General features: G+C 45.8%; 1 protein-coding gene across 1 annotated transcript; it reads right to left on the bottom strand.

The window, feature by feature from the left end:
- Positions 1–5,181: 5,181 nt before the first annotated feature.
- SKA1 (spindle and kinetochore associated complex subunit 1) lies at positions 5,182–21,014 on the bottom strand. The gene is made up of 7 exons (XM_077171404.1): positions 20,713–21,014; positions 19,856–19,959; positions 19,082–19,206; positions 18,019–18,107; positions 14,392–14,532; positions 9,557–9,726; positions 5,182–5,623 (listed from the first exon to the last, which is right to left on the bottom strand). The coding sequence occupies exons 2-7, from the start codon at positions 19,953–19,955 to the stop codon at positions 5,475–5,477; spliced, it is 774 nt and encodes a 257-aa protein (XP_077027519.1). The 5' UTR covers positions 19,956–19,959; positions 20,713–21,014; the 3' UTR covers positions 5,182–5,474.
- Between the last annotated feature and the right edge of the window lie 1,373 nt (positions 21,015–22,387).

Raw genomic sequence — 22,387 nt, 5'->3', positions numbered from 1 at the left:
TTTTTCAAATTAAGAGAAAAATTTGATAAAACCTTGTATGTGGGAGAAACCTTTTCCAGCTCAGAGACTGCTCTGTGATATTCCTCAGTATCCACGAGCTTCTTTACCCAGTTCCCTTACGCAGCTCTTGCCAGCCCTGCTCAGTATCAGCTCCCTGCAAGCAGAGACCCATGAATGACATGAAATGCTCCTTTTCCCTTCCTCCTCACGGGCTCAGTGAGAGGGAACATGTGCTCCCGCAGATGGAAATCGCTGCCTCCTGAAACAACACGCAGCGCTAAATACTCAGGGGTACGAGCTGCTCCCAGCATTGATTTCTGCAGATAATTATTTCCATTAGTGCCTCCTCAGAAGAGGAGTTAAGGAGAACAAAAAGATTTATTTATTTATTTATTTATTTAGTTCTCTTAACCGACAAAACAACAAAAAAAAGCAGCAGGGACAAAGAGCATTTTAAAAACCAGCTTGGCTTTGTCTCAGCTTTTTTGGAGGCGTGCATGGGTTCCTGGCGGGGGGAAAAGCCAGCTGCCCTGGGGTGTGTGCGGTGCCTCCCGAGCCCAGCTCCTGCCGGGCAGCGCTGCTCCCTCCCGCCCGCACAGCATCCCTGCCCTCCCCCGGCCCCTCCTCGCACAGCACGCCGTGGGATTTCCGACTGGGAAAAATGCCTGTTCTGCGACTGGCTTTTTGCAAATATTAAAATGAATATGATGTGTGTCGCGTTAGAAAGTTTTGCTGTGTTAATTTTCTTAAGTAGTGTGGTAAATATAGTTTTAGGTTATGGCAAAATGTTGAAATAGAAATTATTTTATGCTATGTAGGATACTTTTTTTTTTTTTAAAGAAAGGGCTCGCAGTGAGATAGCAGCCACAGGACACCTAAATCTTTCAGAGAAAGAGAATTTATTGCTCCATTATTAGAAGAAACGAACTTCTTCCCACCTTGCTCAGGTCTGAAGATGCCATCAGGATTAAGAGAAAGAAGTTGACACTGACCAGACAGAATCCTGTGTTTGAATGGAATTTATGCATCATGTATGAGGTTAATGAATATGCAACAGGTTATTGTTTTTAAGGGTTGATCCTCTGTTAACATGGGTCCTTTCTTGGGCTTTTGCTGCCCAAAAAAAGTACCCGGACTGTCTGTAACTCTTAGTTTCTATTGTCTCATATTGTCCTAAATCCAAATTGTCCAAATTTTTATTCCTCTAATTATATTGCTATTTTTATAAACACTTGATTACTATTAAACTTTTAAAATTTCAAAACCAAGTGATGGGCGTTTTTCACTCCGACCATCCCGGCGGGATTCAGCAGCCACCTCTGCCATCCCTGCCAGGACACCCACCACGTCAGGCTGTCACCAGCACTGTCACCCTGTTTGTCCAGGCCAGCCCAGACTTTGCTCCCCACATGCATGTTCAATGGCTTTGCTCCCCAAATGCACGTTCAATGACTTTGCTCCCCACATGCACGTTCAATGACTTTGCTCCCCACATGCACGTTCAATGACTTTGCTCCCCACATGCATCTTCAACGACTTTGCTCCCCAAATGCACGTTCAATGAGTTTGCTACCCACATGCACGTTCAATGACTTTGCTCCCCAAATGCACGTTCAATGACTTTGCTCCCCACATGCATCTTCAACGACTTTGCTCCCCAAATGCACGTTCAATGAGTTTGCTCCCCACATGCACGTTCAATGACTTTGCTCCCCAAATGCATGTTCAATGACTTTGCTCCCCACATGCACGTTCAATATTCATCACCGCCGCTCTCTCTCCCGCTGTCCGGGGGCCGCAGAGCCGCGGGGGTGAAATCACGAGCGGAGCCCAGGGGGATTAAGGCTGTGGGAAGATCACAGCTCCCTCCTCGCTGGTACAGCAGGAAATTAAATCGGTGTTGCCTCTGCTCTGTTCCCTTGTTTTCGGCAGCTGCCACCAGCAGAGCGCTGGGGGCTGCACTTGGGCTGTGCTTTCAGGGGTTTTAAATTAAACCATCTGGCAGGGCTGGTACCCAGGGCTGCGGCTTCTGTCTGCTGGTGGTGAGTGATTCAGGGCGCACTGGACAGGCAGGGATCAGTGCACATCCTGCAGGATACAGCAGGAGTATTCTTTTTTAAGGCGGGTTTGCTGCCACTCGCCCTGGCAGACAGTGGGGTGCCAAGCTGGAAACTGGCAAACTTTGCTGGATTTCACCAATACTAAAGCTGCCAGCAACTAGGAACCTGCAAGCCCTTAGTGTCCCAAACACCACCTCTGTGCTGATACCCAGACCCAGGCAGCTCCTGGAGGCGAAGGCTTTGTCCCCAAAATGCCTTGGACACAGCAAAAAGCTCACCCAAGACAGGAGACAGGTGCTCACCAGGGACACCAGGGAATTGCTCTTTTCCAGCTCCCTGGCCAGCGTGAGCTTTTGGAGGAAGGGCACAGTAGGTGACCACAATCCATGGGCAGAGCTCCTTGGGAGAAGGAAAACACAGCGTTAGGACAGGGAATTAAAATAATGAGCACATTTGTGAGAATCTGCCCGAGGGAAAATAGTTCAGAAAATTAAAAACTCCATAGTAACAGACCGAAAGCTGTTAACCAACATCTAATTAAGCAAAAACTGCAATCCCCACAACAAAACAAGAAAAGGAGGAAAAAAAAAATTATGCAGCAACCAAGCTTACCCAGACCAAAACAACTAATAAGGAAATAAAAATAAAAAAACTCTGTTCAGTGACATCTGAAGAGAAAAAAGCCTGACAGGATGTTACAGTGAGTAGGCAAAACCAGGGTAAAGTTGTATACTATCAGATCTTGCTTTTTAATACCCATCAGAAGCAAAGGACAATCTCTAGGGTCCTCAAATATATTCCAATAAAACGCAGAGTAGAGACCACAGCTTGGATCTCTATGTTCCAGAGCAAAAGACCAAAAAGCAAAACCCCAAAATGCAACACACACAAAGGGAATCTAGAAACTCAGCAGAATCTCTTTATTGGTAAAGTTCAAAGATCATTTGGGGTATTTTGCACATTAAATTTCATGTTAATGCTAACAGGGTACAAAAGGAGGTGTTTTAGATGAGATATTAGGATAACAGCAGATATAGGCTCATGAAAGAAAAAGAATACAGCTTTTCTTAGCAAAACAGTTTTTATTACTTGCAGAATTTGTATTTATCACAATAGATCTACTCTGAACCTTACTACGCTAATAAGTAATGTGAAAGCAACAAAAGCTGTAATAAAGACTTCTATAATAAAAACAGGACAAGTTTGACCTGAATTTTCATGATTAATGTGAAAATTTTCACTTCAAACCCCAACTGTTTCAGGCCAGTCTGGGTATCTGAGGGAAAAATCTGTCTGCATGATGAAGGTGGAAAAGCACAGGACTAACAGAATCACCAATCAGTCTAGAAGCCTTTGGACCACCTCAGATCTTCCTGTTCAAGCGATGTAGAAAACTCCAAAATGTACAATTAGTATACAAAGAAAGATTAGGAAAACGAAATCTGGAAATTGGTTTGAGGCATTGGAAAAAGAAAAAAGAATCAGATGCTTCCGTTGAGTAGCTACAGAATCTTAAACACAGCTTCCAGCTCATTGTATTGGTTTAAAAGACAGGTGTTGATGCCTTGAGGGGCTGCCTGGAACAGAGGCCAGACAGCGTCAAGGGAATTTAATAGGGATTTATTAAAAAGCCTTCAAAGGATGCACCTTGGGCAGTACAGCCAAGAGCCCAGCCACGGCTCCACCCAAGATGGATCCTGATCCTGAGTTTTCACAATTTTATAAGTTTTGGTCCATTTCCGTATTGGGATTAATTGTACAATCACAGCTCCAGGTGATGCAGTCCCATCCTCCCAGACTGCTCCCCTCAATTTTCTGTTATTTGCACTTTTTGGGTCTGAAGCTGCAGCTTGGTTCTCAGGCTGGAAAAGGATTACTTTGTCTGACTGAACTGTGAGGAGAACTTGAGAAGACTTTATATAAAGTTCATAATTATATACTAATGCAGTACAAATCTGGAAAATATGAAAGCTAAAACTTAAGGCATCAGTGTATGCCAAGGATATTGGAAAATACAACCCCCTTCCCTCCAAATTATTATAACTTTGGAATTACAGGGCTCTGAGGCCAAGAGATGGCTGGAAGAACATATATATATAAACATAATTTTATGTTTACTAGAACACAGGAAGGCAAACAAACAAAAACGACACAAAAAGAGCACAAACGCTGTCCCAGCCTTTTCCCGCTGCTGCAGTTCCGCTCACTGCCAGCAGGGGTGCTGCTGGCTGCCGGCCGGGCAGGGCGCAGTGATTCCTCCACGCCGGCAGGGGGCGCTGTGCGGTGGCGGATGGGGCAGTGGCTGCCACGGGCGCCCCGGAGCGGCGGCGGCCGCAGCAGAGATGGCACCCCCGGCGTGGTGAACAAAGCACAGCAATGACCCCACAGCCTGCCAGGAGCCTGCCAGGAGCCTGCCAGGAGCCACAGGGCTCTGGCACTCACTGGGTATCAGGTCAGGTGAAAGTGGAGCAAAAAGCCGGAAGCAGTGAGGGAGAAGAGCAGGACTGGGCAGCAGCAGCCAGGCTCCTGTGAGCAGCCAGGAGATGATCTCTCCTTCTGGAGGGGGTCAGGGTCCTGGGTGTCCCCTGGGCAGCAGCAGCCTGGCTCTGGTAAACATCCAGGAGATGATCTCTCCCTCTGGATGGGGTCAGGGTCCTGGGTGTCCCCTGGGCAGCGGCAGCCTGGCTCCAGGGAGGAGCTAGGAGATGATCTCTCCCTCCAGAGAGGGTCAGGGTCCCAGGTTTCCCCGGAGGCACCTGAGCAGATGGGAGGAGTCCCTTCCAGTGAGGCTGGGGCTTGGAAAGGTGCCAGTTCGATGGCTGGTGTCACAAGCAAAGACTCACTCACGCTAAGGAGAAGCAGTGCAGAACAGTAGCAGTGAATCCCTCTGCAGCAAAACCTGAAACCCCAAACCCCACCTGTCTCCCCTCTGATCCCAAGGGCACTGAAGGCCAAGCCCAGCCCCTGACCTCCAGCCCAGGCACATCTCTGCCTTTCCCAATAGAAATCCCTGCAGCTAAGGGACAGTAGCAAACTGCACCCCTTTTCCTCCCCACCCCACAGTCCCCCCCTCCCCTGCCACATCTTTTGTCTCAAATACCCATTGTTCTCATCTCTTAGGCAACAAACAGCAGAAAAACTCTCTGAGAGAAAGAGAAAAAAAACCACTCAGAAACACAAAAGGACCAAAGGACCATGGTTAACATGAAGAGAACTTTACTTTTTTTACTGACCAGAAAATGTGCCCAGCTGACTTTCTGGTTCGGGTTTGTAGTTCCCCCTAACTTCGCAAAGCAAAGCTCAAATACTTGAACGCCACTCCTAATTTATGGCAGATGCCTGGAAACCCCTGCCTGTCTGTCCTGCTGCTGCCTGGAGAGCAGGGCAGGGTGTCAGGTCAGGCACGGGGAGCTGTTAGCAGATGACGTAGCGGATGAGCCCCGAGCCACGAATCTCTCTCACTCTCTGGCAGTGCCTCAGGATGCTGAGGATGCTGTGGAACCTCTTGTCCAATTTCAGCTGAGTGAAGGCCTTGATATCATCCGCCACAATAAAAAATGCTCCTGGAAAACAGACAGCGGTTTTGTTACAGAAATTACTCTGCTGTGGGATACCCTCAGCATTCCACAAGTGACAGCACAGCCTCTTCTTCATCATTCCACAATCTACAATTCATAATTCTACAGTCAGTAGGACGGCTTCACACTATACTGGGAACTTTGTTCTACTTTTAAAACCTGTCGTAAGAAAGAGAATTTTCAGCCTTCCCTGAAGTTCAGACACTCTGCACCATCCACAGGCCCCACTCCATGAGCTCTGTCTCCCAGCAGGCACTCACGTTCTGGAATTAGATCTCTGCCATAAGGACAGAGCCCTGCATGCATCAGAGCTATGCAGCCCACCATTCCCTTGACTTATATCAGATTTGGAAAAGAATGATCCATTATTACTTAAGAAAATCCCAGGAAAAGACTAATCACTCGCAACAGCATCGTCCCTGTGTCTCCAAGAAAATGGCACAGGGAAGTCCTGCATCAAAACTGAGAGCTCCCCCCTTCTTTCAGTTGATTAACTACTTCTATAAGCAAATTGTCATTAAAATTCAGGCTGCCCAGGGCAGTGGTGGAGTTAACATCTCTGGAAGTGTTCAAAAAACTGTGTGAATGTGCCCCTGGATGACATGGTGAACATGCTGCTCGATTGGCAGTTGGAATTTGTGATCTTAAGGACCTTTTCCAACCTAAATCATTACTGAATTATGTGTAGTATCACGCTTCCAAGTCTAATGGGAAGGAGGACACAAGGGAAGGGGTGTTTCAGTTTAGAAAAAGAAGACCACATTCTTCCTCCTTGTTTTATCCTTAACACTGAGGCAGTGACATCTTAGAAAAAATGGAGCATCTCTTCCTCCTGTTAAGTCCTTCCAGTTTCACTGGGATATAGCTGATACAAGCTGGAAAATGATGCTGCCAGATGCTGCCAGAAAAGAACTGAGGTCCAAGAATTATGTTTGTAAGTGCAATGTCCCCCAAAATCTTGCTCAGACAGAGCTGAGAAATAACAGATCATGTTTTCTCACAGCCTGGGCCTCTCATGAGAGTTGGTGACACACTTGTCTCACAGGGAGTAGAATCTTCCAGAGACAATAACTGTCAAAATCTAGAGATATTTCCCCAGAGAGGAACTCTGCTGGAATCTCAGAGCTTGTAACGCCACCAAATCCACATACAGATGAGAAGTAGGGAGTTTGTTTACTAGGAAAAGAAAGAAGAGCTGCATTACTGCTCAAATTAGAAAATGTCTCAAATAGAGACCATTTACAATTTCCAGGGACACCAACACACCCAAACAGTGTTGGGAAGCCAGGCATAACCTGCCTGCTGCCTTCGCACTCTGTTACATCTGGGGGAGCATCAGAACGCCCTGAATTTTGATAAAACAAGATTCCTTCTTATATTTGCTCACAACCCAGAGTGGCAACATTCAGCAGAGCAGGATCTTTTTTGTGAAGAAATCAGAGCTGGGTGAAGGGCAGTGGTTTGGTCCACGTGCTAAACAACCAGCTAAACTCACTGAACCACCTGAGTGGCTGGAAGTGACCCCGATAAACCAGGCAGCATCTTCTCTCATCTTGAAATCAGAGAAGAGGTCAGCTGGCAATTGGCCCAGGCTGAGAACCAGTGGGAATCCTAAGCAGAGAGACACTCACAGGAGAGATTTTAACAAACAAATCAATGAATGCAGAACGTCATCCTGAAAAATGGAATGGATAAAGACATTTAATCATTTTGTGCTGGCCAGATAAGAACCATCTGACAGCCTTCCAGGACGTTTCTCTTGGCTTTCTAAATGATTAATCACAAAAAAAACTAAACAAAACCATCTACCACACAACTACACTCGCTCTATCAGATGCTGAATGTCCTAGTTTCCTAACTGAGCTTCTCAAAATAAACAAGAAATAAAGAACATCTCTCAGGTACTTAAAGCAATTAAGCACTTCAGTTTTTCAGAATTAAGGCCCACAGCTGACAGAAAATTCTCTGTTTTTCAGAATTAAGGCCCACAGCTGACAGAAAATTCTCTGACTAGCTGTGGCTTTCTCAAGTTGCTGGAATGGCTTCCTCACTGCAGCCAAGACTGCTGTAGATCACAGTGCAGACTGAGCATCACTCCAGGCCCAGGAGGGCCCTTCTAGTGTTCAGCCTCTCTTCTACAGCTGTGGGCTCAAACTCTTTACTACTGTCCTAAGGACAGGAACAGTGACACCAAAAATGTGCTGTAAATTAAATTCATGAAGCCAGTATATTAAGAAATCCAGATTAATATAAGCTGCTGTTCAACTGAGGCAAAACATGCTTAGAGAGAAGCCAAACCATCACAGCCCAAACCAAAAGTGAGTCTAGTCTACGAATTTATCTAGCTGCATTAGAATGAATTTACCTAGCTGCATTCTGTGCTTAGACCCATTATAACAAAAACCTTTAAACAATGACCTTTGTATGGCAACTGAGATCTCATCTGGAATCCTGTGTCCAGCCCTGTGACTGCAGCATGAGAAGGAGCTGGAGCTGCTGCAGCCAGTGCAGAGGAGGCCATGGAGCTGCTGCCAGGGCTGGAGCCCCTCTGCTCTGGAGCCAGCCTGGCACAGCTGGGGCTGCTCAGCTGCACAAGAGAAGGCTCCAGGGACACCTCAGAGCCCCTGCCAGGGCCTCCAGGGGCTCCAGCAGAGCTGCCCAGGGACTGGGGACAAGGCCTGCAGGGACAGCAGCCAGGCAATGGCTCCCAGTGCCAGAGGGCAGGCACGGATTTTGGGCTCTTGGCAATTAGGAGTTGCTGGCTGGGAGGGTGGGCAGGCCCTGGCCCAGGGTGCCCAGAGCAGCTGTGGCTGCCCCTGGATCCCTGGCAGTGTCCCAGGCCAGGCTGGATGGGGCTTGGAGCAGCCTGGGACAGTGGAAGGTGTCCCTGCCCATGGCAGGGGTGGAAGTGGCTAATACTGAAGGCCATTTCCAATCCAAACCATTCTGTGATTCTGTGTTTATCTTACAGGTCTCAGAACAAAGTTCCAGCATGTCCATCGGATTAGAATTCCCTCCCTATAGAAAAGCTGGATCTAGAACCCAGAAGTCACTGATGTTATCATAACACTATAATATCCAGAGCCTTGAAGAGCAACAAAACCGAAGGAAGGAAGAAAAAATTGCAGTTTATGTTCAGGGCACTCCTGAGTACCCAGTGAATGCTCAGGGCAGAAGTTCTAGCATTGTGTCCAGGCCTAAAACAGAAGGTGGGTACCACGGTGTTGTCAGACACAGCTCTTTTTATGTGTGACAGAAGAGAGTTTGCTCCACTCTTTATGCCTGAACTTGGAAACATGAGGGCATTCTAAGGACATCCCCAAGTTTGACATGTGCAGTATGCCTCTCCAGGAATAATTATGTACTTGTTCTCAAGAGGAAAGGCATGCCAAAAAGGAGATTTTTATATCAGAGACTTACTGTGCCACATGTTTTTGGAAAAATCTATAGACTGTAAGTGCAACTTACTTTTCAACTGAAAGAAAGGTATTTTGGTTTTCATTCCCTCTATGCTTTTAAGAGGAGAAAACTTCTTAAGATTATCAGACAGACTTACCTCTTCCACAAAGCCACTGCAGCACAATAAATTAGCCAGATTTCCCAGCTTCAGAACAAATTTTTAATAGTTCATGTCCAACCAAGTTTAACACCTGAGAACACATTTCTATGGTTTGGTTATCAGACTAAGAGTTTCCAGAACTTGTAATGATTCCAAACTAAATCTTTGTGCACTCAAAGTTTCTGCCATGACACACCATCAAAGGGACGTATTTTTCAAAGAAAACATTCAAAAAGTGAGCAAATAACTATGGGAAACTCTTCAGTCAAAAATACTGAAAAAAAGACCAGTATTTTTATACTTCTGCTGCAACATCCAAGTGTTACGAGTTTGGGAATAACAAAGGAAAAACAAAATACCTTTTGTATCCTTAGTTTCTTCTTCTATGAACCTGTGGTAGAGGTTTCTGACTGGTGCACTCATAGACTTCAAAGGCTGATACAAGATCTTGTACTTGCCCACCACGGCCTTGTTAATCTCTTGAACAACCGCATTAATCTGATCGTATGTTATACGGCCTTTCAAATACCTACAAATAAAAATAAGAATCAGTAACCAGAAAGTCACATAGTTCTGTGTTTATTCTTCTCTTTCATCTGCCCTAACTGAAGAAGCCATTCCTAGTTAGAGGTAGTTTCTCCTGTTTTGTATTAAAGAATATATCTAGTAGTTAATTCTGTTCATTTCCTTGATTGCTTAACAATCCTGAAGGTAAAAAGGCGATGACAGAACCTAAACCAGAAAGATAAAATATTAGAAAGCTAAATTAAGAAGCAGAATGCGTTCAGTGCTTAAGCTGTAAAAAGCTTTTCAAAATGGAATAAAGGTTGCTTTTATAGCATACCACTTAAACACAGAAAAATAAAGCAACTTTGCAGAAAACATCATGAAATGAAATGTCTGCCTAGGAGCACAACTTGGCTCATATTATCATCAGAAATGAGCTGTGTTTGATGTCACAGCCATTTATTGTTTGGCCAGGGCACTGAACAATCCGGCAGCGGGTGTGGAGCGGGGCCGGAGCAAAGCAGCCCCGTGCCCACCATGGGCCCTTTTTAAAATTTGTTTGTTGGTTTGTTAATGTCTGTTTGGTTGGTTTTTGCTTTGTTTTTGGGTTGGTTTTTTTTTTTTTTTTGATGTGGCACTAAGTGCCATGGTTTAGTTGAGGTGTTAGGGTATGGGTTGGACATGATGATCTTGAAGGTCTCTTCCAGCCCAGTGATTCTGTGATTATTTGGTGTTTTTTGATGAGCTACTAGTCGTGTGTTGCCTTCTGCATTTGGCTGTGCAGCTTACTGAGCTGTGAAGATAAGGTTCTGCACCACCAGCATCCATTTCTGAACTCTCAGAGCTTTTCATAATACTAGTACTGGAAGAATAAGGTCTGTTGATAACAGCCTAGAGGTACAGGAAGCACAGAAGATAAAGAACAAAGTGATGTGGAAATACTAGAACATTGGACAATTTGCAAGGCTATTCAGTATTTATAGATGTAAAGCCATGCCTTCAAGGAAAAGGAACTGTGCTGCACACTGAGAAACCATTATATAAAAATGAAATCTGAAACTCAAATGACAAGCATTAAGCTAAATACAACACAACCTTCCTTCCCCCCCACAAAAACGGCAGTAAAGGCCGGGCCAGCCATGCAACCTGCATTGTCCTGTGGCCTGCATTCAGTTGCTACGACAAACCCAACCTGGCTGTTTGTGTTTTGTTCAGTATGGGTTTGCAGACCTGAGGAATTACACAAGTGTCACAATTCATTTTGAGAATGAATGCTCTAGGTCAGTAGAGCAGGTGGCCAAAAGCTGTGGGACAGCAAGACTGAAAAGATCAATGAACAGCAAGCTCCTCCCTCGTTTTAATCTGAGCAGACAGGCTCAATCTTTGGAGAACACACAACGAATTCAAAGCAGAAGTAGATAATCAATTACAAGTTCAGTATTCCAAACCAGAATTCAGACAGACATTCTGCAATTGCCAACTCAAAATAAGTGCTGTAGATTTCAACAGCAGCCAGTCCCTGCCAGGCAGACAGGCCGGCGAGGTGTGTAAAACTGAATCCAAAGCAATTGCTCTGCCTCCAAACCGAGTTTGAAACTTATTAGCCACTAAGTTACTTGCAACCAGCTTTCCACTTTATTGACACCTCGCTTAATTCAGCGTTGGGGGCGCAGCCGTGCCGTAGCTGTAAAAACGCTCTACTGTGCCCAGTGATAGAGCAGCGCTACCCCCCGGCCATGCAGCCGCGGCAGGAGCACAGCCTGTGAGCACAGCAGGGCTCTGCCTGCGCGCATTAACTGCTGCTTATTGCTCCCTCTGCCGCCCTGCGCCGCAGGGGAGCGAGGAAGGCTCGGCCCAGAGGTAGGAAACGCCTTTATTTAAGTGCCTGTGCTCCCACCGTCAACACACAGACAGTGAACGCACTTCATAAAGCCCAGGCAGCACCTCAGCTCCTCCTGAAACTGAAACAGAGAGGCACGACTGGGTTGCCTAAACCTAAACACAAATGTTCTTTGAGAGGCCCTCGGGCATCCAAGATGCTTTAATCTGAAATTAAACCCTGTCAAAACCAAATGGAATTTTTATTCTGTGCGTAACTAAGGATCATAAAAACTCCAGCTGTCCCACAGCCCTCTCATGTTTCTACCCAACCATGGCTGGCAAACCCGTTAATGCTGACATTTATTTCAGTCCATATGTACGCTAATATAAAAATACAAAGTTGAGAAGCTCCAAATTCAGGCATTTAATTTAGATTTAAAATAACTTTAAAATCTGCTTCACTATTCCAAATGCAGCAAAATTCAAAACTCTTCTAAAAAAGATCCAGTCAGTTTCTTTTTTTAATCCACAGAAGCCCTTTTTCAAAGCATTTTTTCTATAGGTATGAAAACCAGAGCACAGTGCCGTGTTCCTCAGAGAAAAGAATAACATCAATATAACACATATATGCCACTCTAAAAGAGATAAAGCTTGTAATGGCCACCCTTGCTCTCTCAAAAACGGTTGGGCTAAAATAACCATGTATTCTCCCAAGCCACCATCTTTTGAGACTTGAGAGTTATAATGAATGCACAGAATCTAAAATGCTTTCAGAGATTTTTTCTAACATTTTTAGAAAGGAGTAAGAATGGTAGACACAGAATAAAGCAAACATTTTCCTCTGCCTCAAAGTCAAAAGTTAACAAAGACAGGTACTGTGAAATGTCCTTTATCTTCCTCCAAAAAGCACCTTCCTGCAACAGATTTGAAGGGTAAGATAATTTGCAGGTTTTTTATTGTGCAAAGTGCTCTGTTTGATCAGGGTGCTCCACATCTGCCCCTTAACACAGCGTATACCTTTGCTAAATGCCAGCTGCCCAGTCCTAGGACTATGAAGTCACTGAAGCCTGTGTCCCTTTTAGTGGCCTGAGGGTGTTAGGAATAGATTTTCCTTCATGTTCAGCATAAAGCAAGTGAAAACAGCCTCAATTTTTCAGTGACCACCCCCCACCTCCAGTGCTCACCTGAAGAAATGGGCCCTGAACCAAATTCTCATTCTTCCAAGAGAATACATTCAGTGTAAGAGAATTTGTATTACAAGTACTTGCTGCTTAGATTTGGTCAATCAGTATGTGAAATTGCAAGTACTCCCTCAATCTTGTACTACAACATTGCCAGGCAACAGAAATACTGGTAGATTAATAGATCTATGTAAATTCATGTAAATTTTCCTCCACAGAACAAACATGCTTCTCCCATCTGAATAAAATTAAATTATTTCTAGAGCTCTACCAGCACAGTCTAAGCTGCAACCTTTCCATAACGGGTACCTTCCAACACAGCTGCAACATTTCCACAAGGGCTGCCCTCCAGCTCAGCTTATTCTGTGGTTTTGTGAATCTGTGATGGATAGGAAGAGGATCATCTGGCCTTTGTCCCCATCCTCCACACCCATGAACAGCAGAGGAAAACCTTCCACTTTCAAGGGTTATCATAAACTCCTTTAAGAGGGAAAAGCCCTCTGAGATCATGGAGCCCAAGCTCTCCCCCTGCATGGCCAAGGCCACCACTAAGCCATGCCCCCAAGTGTCTTTCCACCTGTCTTGTGGTGTGGAAGATCATAGCCTTAACTGGAAGTTAAAACAATATTTGTCTGGAATGGTCTGTGTCTATTTTTCTTACCACAGCAGAAATAAAGGCCAAAAATTCCTAGGCTCTGGCTTTATCCTCTCATAATTTTATCAGGAGAGAACTACCCAAGGGAGTAAATCCACAAAATACCTGACATCTTCTGCAGAATAAAAATACCAGGTGCATGCTCTTCTAAGAAGTCCTTTATCATTAGCTCAGTGTTCAGGATAAGGAAGAAAATGGGCATTACTCACCTGAAAATTCTGAAGGCTATAGATAAAAATTATTGGAAAGCCTTAAGTAAAGTACAGACTCAAAACCATATTTCTTACTGAAACAGGTATTGTCAGGGAACACAGTAAATCTAGAATCTCAATAACAATTTAGCCTTAGGCATCAAGAGAAATTTCTTCTTCTTGCAGAAGCATTTACCCATGCCACCCAAATGCCCTTTAAGAAGTTATTCCTATATATCAGACTTCAGACAAGGATATTAATCGGGTCCTGATGTTAGGGGAAAACACCCACAGCTTTCTATTCCAGAAGTTTGGGAATTTTAGTGCAAAGTGGTTTTTTTTGCTTTTAACAAGTCTGATTCCTTTTCCTGTCTCAAAACAGATTGCTAAGTCAAGACTTGAGGTTTCCAGAAACCAGTATTTGGGTCAAATAAAACCAGCACTTATCACTGTTTTTCTTTCTATATGTAAACAAACCCTCCATGTTATGAGATGATGGCTCTTTTTTTAATGACAGTTCTCAAAACAAGATGAGGATTCACCTGTTAGCTAATAAATCTCTGTCCATACAATTACAGTGACTTTTGAGATAAGAGGTTTGGGTTTTAACTGATCAGTTTTCATCTTCCCGATACCAGCATAAAGAGGGGCCCAATTAATTAATTCAATTTTCAGGTTTGCTAGCAATGCACTTAAACCATTTGAGGCCGTTGTCATGTTTCACCCCATGAAATATTTAATCTCTGTCAGTCCCAGTTCTGCAGGAGGTCACTCTCCCAAACCTATGTGTGCCACCCAAACTGATATGCCAGGGTACAAGGGAAGCTGCGCTTACTTACGCAGGAACACTTTCAAACTCCTCTGTGGTTATTAATGCTGCTTCTTTAATGACTTTTTTCTCTTTTGCAGGTTTCTTCTCAGGGTTGGGTTCTACAGCCTTTGTTTGTCCTTTGTGTTTCACAGTTGGCACGACATAAAAGCTGTAAAATGAAGGAATATTCAGTGCACAAACAGCAGGTAAGTAGGAAGGAGAATTCCGCTACACTGCTTAGTCACAGACCTAAGTTCCAGCCTGCTAGGCTGGATGAACACAATTAGTGATATTTCACAAAAGAAACATCAGAAAAGCAAGCCTACTCTGTTTCAAATCATATCCTTCAGCTGACTTCAGCACAGCTCTTGGTTTCTGTGCTATAGAGGCTGCTAGCAGGTGAGCTGGAAGCAGTCCAAGTGCAGCATGGCACAGCTCAGAATTCAATGTACCATTACATTTCACACAATGCAAGGCCTGGCTTTTTATCAGATAAAACACAGCCCAGAGCTGCAGCCTTAACTGCAGATTTGAAATATTTCATAGTTCTTTGAAACAGATTCAAATCTTGGGAAGCCTGTCTCATCCATTAAACTTTTGAAGCAAAGAAATTCTACACCACCTAGCAGACACTTTAAAAAAATTTTTAGGCAAGATCCAAAAGGTCAAAGAATTCCCTGATTTATTCCTGATTATTAGAACATTATTTTTATAAATTCATCCTTCCTCTAAACCCTCAGCTTAGAGCCTCAAACCCCAAGGGATTTGGCAGCCACCCAGCTGCTCCTGAGCAGGACAGCAAAAGTGATGCATATGGCCAAATCCACTGTTGTCAGAACATGGACATACAGAATTACATAAAGCAGTACAGAGCTGACCTGGACAAGGAAATAATCCTCTGCTTGGATCTGACCGTCCCACAAGAGATCGTTACTGCACATGGGGTCCCAGGGCAGTGAATGGCAGGGCATGCCCCATCTGTCCCCGCCAGGGGCAGGATTTGAGGTGCCACTGCTGTGCTCCCCGAGGAACAGGAGAGGACAGTGAGTGCCACCTGCTGGGCTCCCACACCGCCTGCTCGCTGGCAAGGGGCTGGGAGCAGCTCTGCTTTGCACTGGGACACAGCACAGAGCCCGTCTGATACCAGCACATCTGCAGCCAAACTACCGCAGATGTCGTCATCTGGAGAACATCTGTTTGTATCTGAACAACAACAACAACAGAACAAATCCTGGCACCCTGCAGCTAGCAGGGAATGTCAGCAAACTGGAGGGACAGGAGAGGGGGGTGCATTTTGGGTGGTGGTGGGGGAGGTGGGTTTGGAGTGAAAGGATAAACACAAGAACCAAGGCAAGCAAGTTCACATCTTGAAACTTCATTCCTCCCACGCTGCAGTTTCCTGCTGCCTATCACACTGCAACAAACCTTTTCTAGATGATTCCAATATCCAAGCACCCTTCCTTTGTGTTCCCACCCACTCCTTTAGCCCTGCACTGCTGCAGTGAGGTGGTACAGACACAGTTCACCACTGACCTGAACCATGAAAAGGAAATACTTATGCTTGTTTACAAAATCTGGCTCTGGTGGAATGAGAAACTGAATCTCAACAAACACAGGGGATACAAAGATCTTGAGAGATATTGAACTTGCTTTTTATTTCAGTGAGATTCCTCTGGTAAACAAGAACAGAAAACCCAAGGAGAGAAACAATAGCTAAAGCCATAAATCGCTGAGTTTCTCTGTGTGGGTGTTTTCATTTTCCCAGGGACTTCAAGGCCTGTCTCACCAGCATTCAAGTGCTCCTCTGCTTTCTGCATTATCTCACAAAAATCACTCAGCATTAATATTCACAGCCCCACACATCCGGGAACAGAAAAGGAGGGGGCCAGGAAAGGAAGGTTTGGGGAAGAGGCCTGAAAACATATTTACACTGATACAGTGGGTTTTGAACAATTATGTCCCTTCTTACACTTCCTTGACCCTCCACTGCACAGAAGAGTGAATATCAAGAAGTGACAAAACGGGGAAAAAAGAAGAAAGTGTGTTTTGACAAATGGCATCATCACACAATGTATCATTACTCAAGAAAAACCAGCAACAAACTGACACGGACAGAACAGCAGCTGTGAGCTGGCCCAGCACAATCTGTAGAAAATTATCAGAAAAGCTTGGTTGGTTTTACATACTCTGGTTCTCTCTAGAAAGGGAAGAACTGGCTAAAGTCATATCACAATTAACTTCCTAATCACAAGCAGGACAAGACTGTAAGGGAAACCAACATCCCAAAGAATCTTTTGGTGTCAGAGGTGGCACAATTACTGAACAAGCCTCCTTTACACCTAAACAATTTCCAGGAGCTAACACAAAGTTAAGACAAAGGATTTCCCACAATAAGAAAGTAAGTTATGGCAGAAAGGCAGAACCCAAGTGGTAATTTCTGAAAACCTTCAATTTTTACACACACACACAAAAAAAAGCAACATCTAAATTGAAAAGGAACACATCACCCCAGGAGACATTTTGAGAGGCTGTTTCCTAAACTGAGGGGTTCATCTCTAAAGGGTGAGAACAAGAATAGTCATCCCTTCACCAGCTAAGAACAATTTCAATACAATACCTACACCAACGACCATACTGCTACACACCAACAAAAATTACCATTCATTTTTCTCTTTTAGAGCCCTCTTTCCACACATTTAACCTTTTACTTTGCTGGAATGGGTCTGTCACGTTTTGAGACAGGTTTCTCTGGCATGAGGATCCAGACCAAGTGAAGCTGGTTAATTCAGGGCACATACTGGAAGCACTGAGTTCAAACTAATGCCCTGCCTTCTGACAGGCTACGAGGTGGGAAAGAAACTCTGGGGTCCCCAGATAATGAGGGTCACTCTGCAAGTGACCCCACCTGACACACACTAACAACGCTCCATAAAAGAAAGCAGCTCCAACAGGATGGAGAAAGAGATGACAAACTCAGAGTTGAAATGTCTTAGAAGCTTTTCAAGTAACATTAATTCTGTTAATTAAGAAACGTTAGTTCTGTTAAAACAGTTAATTCATGTACTTGTCATTTTCACATACTTGGGCTACTTGACTCTGAAAAGCTTCTTACCACAGCTCTCTCCAAGGCAAGGGGATGTCATAGCTAGCTGAAATAAATGCAGGATTGCTGTAGGGAAAAGAGAACAAAACTACCACAAACACAATTCAAAGTCCAGCAGAACGACAACTGAGTTAGAGGATTTTTGGTTTTTAAATGTATTTAGAAGGGCAGTGGTGAACTTCAGTTTGAGTGACCCAGCATTTGGGTCACTAGCCCTTTAATGAGTAGGCACTGCAGTTACAAAAGTGATGTGTTTGTGTTTCTAAAGGAAGGGATGCCCAGACTCAGAGAAGGACTTTCTTTCTACTACATCACACCTAACCCTGGAAGCTCCCATTGGAACAACCTGGGATTTTATAGACTTGACCTGACAGATTTGCTGGGGTGCTAGCACAAGCCTGGACAAGAGCCAGCTCCAGAATCAACAGACACAACAACTTTGGCTCCCGAAGTTCCCCAGTTAATGCAGAGTGAAAGGAGCACAGCTGTACAGCGCTGCAGCTGGACAGTGCCAGGAGCAGCCCAAATCCCCTGGGCTCAGGCACCACATACCGGCTCTGGGGCTCAGGCAGATAGCGTGGAATGTGCTCAAGGAGGTGCTGTGCTTCCTCCTGATCTCTCTCAGCAGCCTTCTGCATCTCCTGAAATTGATATCAGACTATATCAGAAATCTCATCCCACCAATATCAAGCAAGTAAAATTAGGGCAACAGTAAATTAATTTTCAGCTTTTCTAAGAGGTGCCTTTTATTTCTCCCCATCATCTTACCTCCTTATTCCATAATTTCCCCAGGAAAACGAGTAAAGATACAAAGGAAGGAGTGTCTGTCCTTGCCCTCCGAATGTCAGAGAAATTTGAGCAGGCAAAAGGAACTTTAGCAATACATCCTGAGCAAGGTCTGGTTGGGGAATGGTGGTGGTGAAGACGAGATACTGTGGTAAACTCACCTCCATTCCCCAAACAACATTTCCACAAAAGACTTAACAAAAGCACTGCAAACATACAGTAGAAAAGCAGACAAATATTCTAATTGAATACTTTGTGCAGCTATTGCAAAGATGCATAAATAGAATTGCATTTTAGATCACCGTATCTATTATGATAAAGACATGCTTTCAAGGCCAGTGACAAAGACATGATTTTGATGTCCTTAGGATGAAGGAAGGTAGACTTAGATTAGATATTAAGAATAAATTCTTCCCTGGGAGGGTGGGCAGGCCCTGGCCCAGGGTGCCCAGAGCAGCTGGGGCTGCCCCTGGATCCCTGGCAGTGCCCAGGGCCAGGCTGGATGGGGCTTGGAGCAGCCTGGGACAGTGGAAGGTGTCCCTGCACATGGCAGGGGGTGGGATGGGATGAGCTTTAAGGTTCCTTCAGATTCAAACCATTCTACAATTCTATGATTCTATGTACAAGCCTTGAAAAATACAATTTTTAATGTTCGTTGTTCTGGAGAACTGCTTGACAAACCACCAGCAAGCCTGTTCCAAGCCCCAGTTTCTCTTGTAAGCACATGCATCCAAACATCACTAAGAATCTAGGAAAAAAAGTGACATACGTATCAAAGATTTCTTTGAATCTTTCAGTATTTTATGAACAGGAAAAAGAAAAGGATTACTTTGAGTGAATCTTTCAGTTTTTCTTGCTGTTTAACTTCATTTTCCATTTTATTCAGGAGATCATGTACAAGGATCACCTCATTCTGTATTTTATTGAGCACAGGCTTGCGGGAATCATCCTTACCTGTAAAGGAGAGAACATTTAGCTACAAAGTCTCCAACAAAAAACCAAAATCCAATATTCCTCCCCTTCACAAGCCGTGATGATCTAACTCCCTGCTCCTCAGCCACTGTATCCATCCAGGAGAAGCAGCAAGACAAACTGTCAGCCTTGTACTCCACACAGCCAACAGAGTTCATGGAATCACTTAGCTTGGAAAAGCCCTCTAAGACCCTGTCCCACAGAGCACTGTCAAGGCCACCATTAACCTGTGTCCCAAGTGTCACAGCCACATGGCTTTGAAATCCCTTCAGGGATCGGGATTCCACCACCTCCCTGGGTGGATTCCTGACCTCCCCTTCCATGGGGAGATTCCTGCTGGTGTCCACCCTGTCCCTCCCCTGGCCCAGCCTGAGGCCGTTCCCTCTCCTCCTGTCCCTGTTCCCTGGGAGCACAGCCTGACCCCCCCGGCTGTCCCCTCCTGTCAGGAGCTGTGCAGAGCCACAAGGGCCCCCCTGAGCCTCCTTTGCTCCAGGCTCAGCCCCTGCCCAGCTCCCTCAGCCTCTCCTGGGGCTCCAGCCCCTTCCCGGCTCCAGCCCCTTCCCAGCTCCAGCCCCTCGGTGTCTTTCCTGGAGTGAAGTGCAAGCCAAACCCCACTGTAGCTCTTGTTTACCTATGTCTCTCAATAGGAGACACTTTTTAATATTTGAAATCTTCATATTGATGTGGAGGCACAAATCTTCCAGGCTTGAGGATGCCATATCCTTCATCATCACACTGAGGGGGAACAAAAATGAAGGTAGGAATTTAACACAGACCCGAGTCACAAACATTGCCTACAAAAGCAGAATTTTTAGAAAGACACAGATCTTTCACAGAAGCAAAGGGAACATAAATGAAATAGTAAATGGAGTAGTTATTTTTTGTCTAAATTGAAAGCAGGAAAGGAAGCATAAAGTGGCACTAGACAAGACAATAATTTTCCCAGAACTTTGGAGATAAATGCATTGTGATATCTGTGCAGCGGTTCCTCATGAGACTGGGAGCATCCTTATTACATAAGTGTGCAATAAAAAAGAAATTGGAGTTTACTGCAAAAACCAAGAAACACCTGGATTATATGAGACAGTTTTAGAAGATTTTCTCAGGGAGACTACATCAGATGATTAATGTTTTAGAAGGTGTGTTTTTTTTAAAAACAATTAAGCAAAAAAAAAAAAGTGTTAGCAGAGTTATTAATGAAGTCTGGAAGCATCAAAAAGAGCATTACATATCGATTACTATATTGTCTATAATAATAGAGTCGTTAACTCTATTATAGACAGGAATTGATTAAAAGAAAAAATTATGCAATGTGACAAACACCCGCATTTAACACTGCGGCCCTGAGCGCTCACACAGCTCCCTCCGATAGCTCACACTTGGAAACTTTTAAAACGCCTTTATTTCGCTTTTGGCTTAAAATACTATCAACTACCGCGCTTATTAAACCCGTTCTTAGAGACCTGCCGCCTCCCCCACCCTCCGCACCTGCGTGGAACCAGGGCCCTCCGAGGCGGATCGGGATGCCCTGAGAGGATCGAGCTCACCCCTGCGCCCGGCGGCAGCGCCCGGTTCTCCTCAGGTTTCACCAGGCCCAGCGCTGTTGCTGCCCGGCCTTTGTCCCTGTTCCACTCCCTCAGGAGGAGGAGGAGGGCGTTCGGCCGGGGCTGGAGGGCGCTGGGCCGGGGCTGGAGGGCGCTCGGCCGGGTTGGAGGGCGCTCGGCCGGGTTGGAGGGCGCTCGGACGCGGTTGCCGCGGCCCGGGTGGAGCCCCGGTTTGAATCCGCCGCGCTCGGGCGGGCGTTGGGGAGGGCGGGCAGGGCGCGTGCGCGCTGAGGGGAGAGCTCGGGGCGGGCGGAAAGGGCGGAGCGGGGGCAGCGCTGAGGGAAAGCCGGGCGGGAAGGGCGGGAGCGCTGAGGGGAATACGGGGTACAATGTTGGGCACTTAAGGAGATTGTGGGCTAGGTGAGGGTCAGTCTCTTCTCCCAGGCAGCCAGTGATAGGACAAGGGGATATGGTCTCAAGGTGCGCCATGGGAGGCTCAGGTTGGACTTCGGGAGGAATTTCTTCATGGAAAAGGCGTTCTGGCCATTGGAAGGGGCTGCCCAGGGAGGTTTGGAGTCCTCATCTCTGGAGGTGTCCAAGGAACGCCTGGACATGGCACTCAGTGCTGTGGTCTGGGTGACAAAAGGGGATCAGTCATAGGTTCGGCACGATCTCGGAGGTCTTTTCCAACCTTTGACTATAATTCTGTGAGTCTGGAGGGACTAGGAGGAAGGGCGTGAGGCGGGAGCTCTGGGGGGAGCGGGAGTGTGGAAGGTGTTGTCGTTTTTAGGAGCTCTGTGAACAAAGACACAGAGTTCACCTTAGAAACAAGACGTTGTTTATTCAGCGCAGCGTGTGAGGAGGACGTTCCCACTCATCAGCTTGCCAAGGGGTAAAAAGTTACATCTGTTATACAGTAAAGTTCACATGAACACGCCCGCTTACTGCATATTCTCCGCCCACCTAATGCCCATTTATTTGGGTGATGTAATCTTAACGCACGGCTTGAAACAAGCTCTTTCCTTCACTAGGCAAACTTCTCTCGTACAAGTAATTTCACATAAGTTACGTTTACAAAAGGCGAGAAAAAACCTGAAAGTCATAAAGGACAGCGGGAGGGGAACGAGAGGGAAGGCGGGAACGGTGACGAAGGGAAGGGAAGGGAAGGGAAGGGAAGGGAAGGGAAGGGAAGGGAAGGGAAGGGAAGGGAAGGGAAGGGAAGGAGGTGGGGGCTGCTAAGGGAAGCAGGGCAGGAAGGCCAGGAGGGGGGAAGAGAGGCGGGATCACCGAGAAGAGCGGCAAGGAAGGGCGGAAGGCGGGGCTGCTGAGGGGAACGGAAGGAAGGCGCAATTGCTGAGGGGAATGGGAAGGAAGGGCGGAATTGCTGAGGGGAACGGTCAGGGAACCGGGCGGGAAGGGAAAGCGGGATCCCTGAGGGGGGCGATAGGGGAGGCCAGGTCGCTGAGGGCAGCCGAGCGCGAAGGGAGGCGGGATCGCTGAGGGGAGCGGCAAAGAAGGCGGGATTGCTGAGAGGAACGGGAAGGAAAGGCGGAAGGCGGGATTGCCGAGGGGATCGGTCAGGGAACCGGGCGGGAGGGGAAAGCGGGATCCCTGAGGGA

The sequence above is a fragment of the Agelaius phoeniceus genome, chromosome Z (assembly GCF_051311805.1).
Source record: "Agelaius phoeniceus isolate bAgePho1 chromosome Z, bAgePho1.hap1, whole genome shotgun sequence".
Taxonomy (NCBI): domain Eukaryota; kingdom Metazoa; phylum Chordata; class Aves; order Passeriformes; family Icteridae; genus Agelaius; species Agelaius phoeniceus.
This window is presented reverse-complemented; position numbering and strand designations above follow the sequence as displayed.

What these genes read in the sequence shown, in the direction of transcription:
- SKA1 (XM_077171404.1), bottom strand. Translation starts at nt 19,955, where the DNA reads ATGATGAAGGATATGGCATCCTCAAGCCTGGAAGATTTGTGCCTCCAC. An exon ending in AACTGAAAGATTCACTCAAA is followed by an intron (nt 18,108 to 19,081) that starts GTAATCCTTTTC and finishes TATCAATTTCAG; the next exon opens with GAGATGCAGAAGGCTGCTGA. An exon ending in GAGTTTGAAAGTGTTCCTGC is followed by an intron (nt 9,727 to 14,391) that starts GTAAGTAAGCGC and finishes TTTTATTTGTAG; the next exon opens with GTATTTGAAAGGCCGTATAA.